The 3,006-nt window shown below is 48.0% G+C and overlaps 1 protein-coding gene and 1 non-coding gene across 2 annotated transcripts; one reads left to right on the forward strand and one right to left on the reverse strand.

Annotated features, from left to right (window-relative positions):
- Positions 1 to 374: 374 nt before the first annotated feature.
- LOC126026977 (U6 spliceosomal RNA) lies at positions 375 to 480 on the reverse strand. The gene has a single exon (XR_007502162.1). It is a non-coding gene; the product is annotated as a U6 spliceosomal RNA (small nuclear RNA).
- Positions 481 to 1,977: 1,497 nt separating this feature from the next.
- Positions 1,978 to 2,441, forward strand: LOC126007539 (60S ribosomal protein L36-like). Its single transcript, XM_049772755.1, is given in 2 exon segments — positions 1,978 to 2,130; positions 2,132 to 2,441. Coding segments are annotated over 2 exon segments (327 nt in total). The 5' UTR covers positions 1,978 to 2,004; the 3' UTR covers positions 2,333 to 2,441.
- Positions 2,442 to 3,006: the final 565 nt, after the last annotated feature.

Genomic DNA, 3,006 nt, shown 5'->3' on the forward strand with positions numbered 1-3,006 from the left:
ACTCCTGGCTATTTGCTCAGAAATCGCTCCTGGCTTGGGGACCAGATGGGACATGGGGGATTGAACTGCAGTTCGTCCTAGGTAAGCGCTTGCAAGTCAAATGCTCTACCGCCTGCGCCACCACTCCAGTCCCTTTTACTCAGGTCTTTACAATAGTAGTTTATTTTAAGTACAATAACTATGTTGTTGTTGTTGGTTTTTGGGTCACACCAGGCAGTGCTCAGGGGTTACTCCTGGGTATGTGCTCAGAAATCGCTCCTGACTTTGGGGGACCATATGGACCATATGGGACCCTGGGGGATTGAACCTCGATTTGTCCTAGGTTAGGCATGTGCTAGGCAAATGCCCTATTGCTTGCGTTACCACTCCAGCCCAAAAATATGGAACACCTCACGAACCGCATGTCATCCTTTTCCAGGGGCTGTGCTAATCTTCTCTGTATTGTTCCAATTTTAGTATATGTGCTGCCGAAGTGAGCACTAAACTCCAAGTCTTACCTGTCTTACTCAATATAGGTGCTTTTTTTCTGTATTCTCCTCAATTTGTGTAATCAGTGAAGTACACTTGCTGTATATTGGACAAATCTTTCCTCCCTCCCTCCCTCCCTCCCTCCCTCCCTCTCTCCTTCCTTCTTTCTTTCCTTCCTTCCTTCCTTCCTTCCTTCCTTCCTTCCTTCCTTCCTTCCTTCCTTCCTTCCTTCCTTCCTTCCTTCCTTCCTTCCTTCCCTCCTCCCTCCCTCCCTCTCTCTCTCCCCCCTCCCTCCCTCCCTCCCTCCCTCCCTCCCTCCCTCCTTCCTTCCTTCCTTCCTTCCTTCCTTCCTTCCTTCCTTCCTTCCTTCCTTCCTTCCTTCCTTCCTTCCTTCCTTCCTTCCTTCACCTGGCAGCGCTCAGGGGTTACTCCTGGCTCTCTGCTCAGAAATAGTTCCTGGCAGGCTCTGGGGACCACATGGGATGCTGGGGAATGAACCCCGGTCCCTCCAGGGTCGGCTGCGTGCAAGGCAAATGTCTCATTGCTATGCTATCATGCCAGCCCCAGATTCTTCTCTCTTTAACTGATGCCCATGGCTAAAAAGAAATAGCCACTTATCTAAGATTGATAACAGAGAATCACCTATTTTTATAATTCTGCCTATAATTCAGGAACTGCTGCAGTGTCATGGATCACAGTAGAGTGATTTTCTCCTATTCCAAACTCTTTCGGGCTTAGTTAGGAATGTTTTATTCTGAAAATTAAGAGATCTCATAAAGTGGAATAAGGAATAAATATAAATATGGAATTAACATCTACACACCTGCCAGACATGACAAGAAAAATGACAAAAATCATTGTTAAGTGCCATAACTCTGGGCGTGACCCCAAATAAAAATAAATATATGATGAAAATCAAGGTCAGGGAATAAGTTCAAGGAATGTACTTTGAATATGCTTTGCATGTTCAGGTCCTATGTTCTATTCCTGCCACTGTGTGGCACCACTGGACCTGAGCACTTCCTGGAGTGGCCACATGACCTTCAGATCCACTGCATGTGGACCCTATTTTTTTTCTTCCTTCCTTCCTTCCTTCCTTCCTTCCTTCCTTCCTTCCTTCCTTCCTTCCTTCCTTCCTTCCTTCCTTCCTTCCTTCCTTCCTTCCTTCCTTCCTTCCTTCCTTCCTTCCTTCCTTCCTTCCTTCCTTCCTTCCTGTTTTTGGGTCACACCCAGCAGCGCTCAGGGGTTACTCCTGGCTCTACGCTCAGAAATCGCTTCTAGCAGGCTCAGGGACCATATGGGATGTCAGGATTCGAACCACCATCTTTCTGCATGCAAGGCCCTATTTTTTCTTTTTTTCTTTTATTTTTTTGTTAACAAGCAGGATTTGGAAGTAATATAATGTTTTAAATGTTGAATTATTTCAAGAAAAACACTTTTACAAAACATAGCAATGATTACATATTTATGCATGTGGACCCTATATTAAAAAAAAAAAATAGCTTCTGTTTCGGTAGCCATTGAGGAGCTGCAGCCATGGCTCTGCGCTACCCCATGGCCGTGGTCCTCAACAAGGGCCATAAGGTGACCAAGAACGTGAGCAAGCCGAGGCACAGCAGCCAGCGCGGGCGTCTCACCAAGCACACCAAATTCGCGCAGCACATGATCCTACATGATCCTAGAGGTCTTCGGCTTCGCCCCCTACGAGCGGCGCGCCATAGAGCTGCTCAAAGTCTCCAAGGACAAGCGCGCCCTCAAGTTCATCAAGAAATGGGTGGGGACTCACTTCCCGGCCAAGAGGAAGCTAGAGGAGCAGAGCCATGTGCTGGCAGCCATGCAGAAGGCAGCGGCCAAGAAGGACTGAGATCCCGACGGGCTGGGGCTACGCGGGGCACTGGGCATGGAGACTAGCGGGCTGCCATGTTCTGGAAACGCATTTTTAACTCATAATTAAATTACTTCTATGTGCAAAAAGTAAATAAATAAATAAGGGGCCGGAGAGATAGCATGGAGGTAAGGCATCTGCCTTGGCATGCAGAAGGTCGGTGATTTGAACCCCGGCATCCCATATGGTCCCCCAAGCCTGTCAGGAGCGATTTCTGAGCGTAGAGCTGGGAGTAACCCCTGAGCTTCCGGGTGTGATCCATTCCCCCCCACCCCCCACCCCCCCACCGACCCCCCACCCCCGCCAAATGAAGATAATCCAGTCAAGATCTTCAAATGTCTCTAATCCCAAATATAGAGCCAAAGAGATGGCCCAAGAGGCCGAGAGCATGCTTTAGCATGCAGGTGATACAGGTTCAATCCCTGAGCGCCACTAGGAGTGACCTCTGAGCACAGAGTTGGGAGTAGTTCCTGGCATAGCTGGATGTGATTACCAAATAAAAACCAAAGGATAGCTAATCTTTCATTTCTTTGTTTTTAGACCACACCCAGTGGTGCTTGGATGTTGTTCCAGGCTCTGTGCTGATAAAATGCTTCTGGCAGTGATTGGGGAACCATGTGTACTTAATCTGGGAATTGAACCCAGGATGAACC

The sequence above is a fragment of the Suncus etruscus genome, chromosome 1 (assembly GCF_024139225.1).
Source record: "Suncus etruscus isolate mSunEtr1 chromosome 1, mSunEtr1.pri.cur, whole genome shotgun sequence".
NCBI classification, from domain to species: domain Eukaryota; kingdom Metazoa; phylum Chordata; class Mammalia; order Eulipotyphla; family Soricidae; genus Suncus; species Suncus etruscus.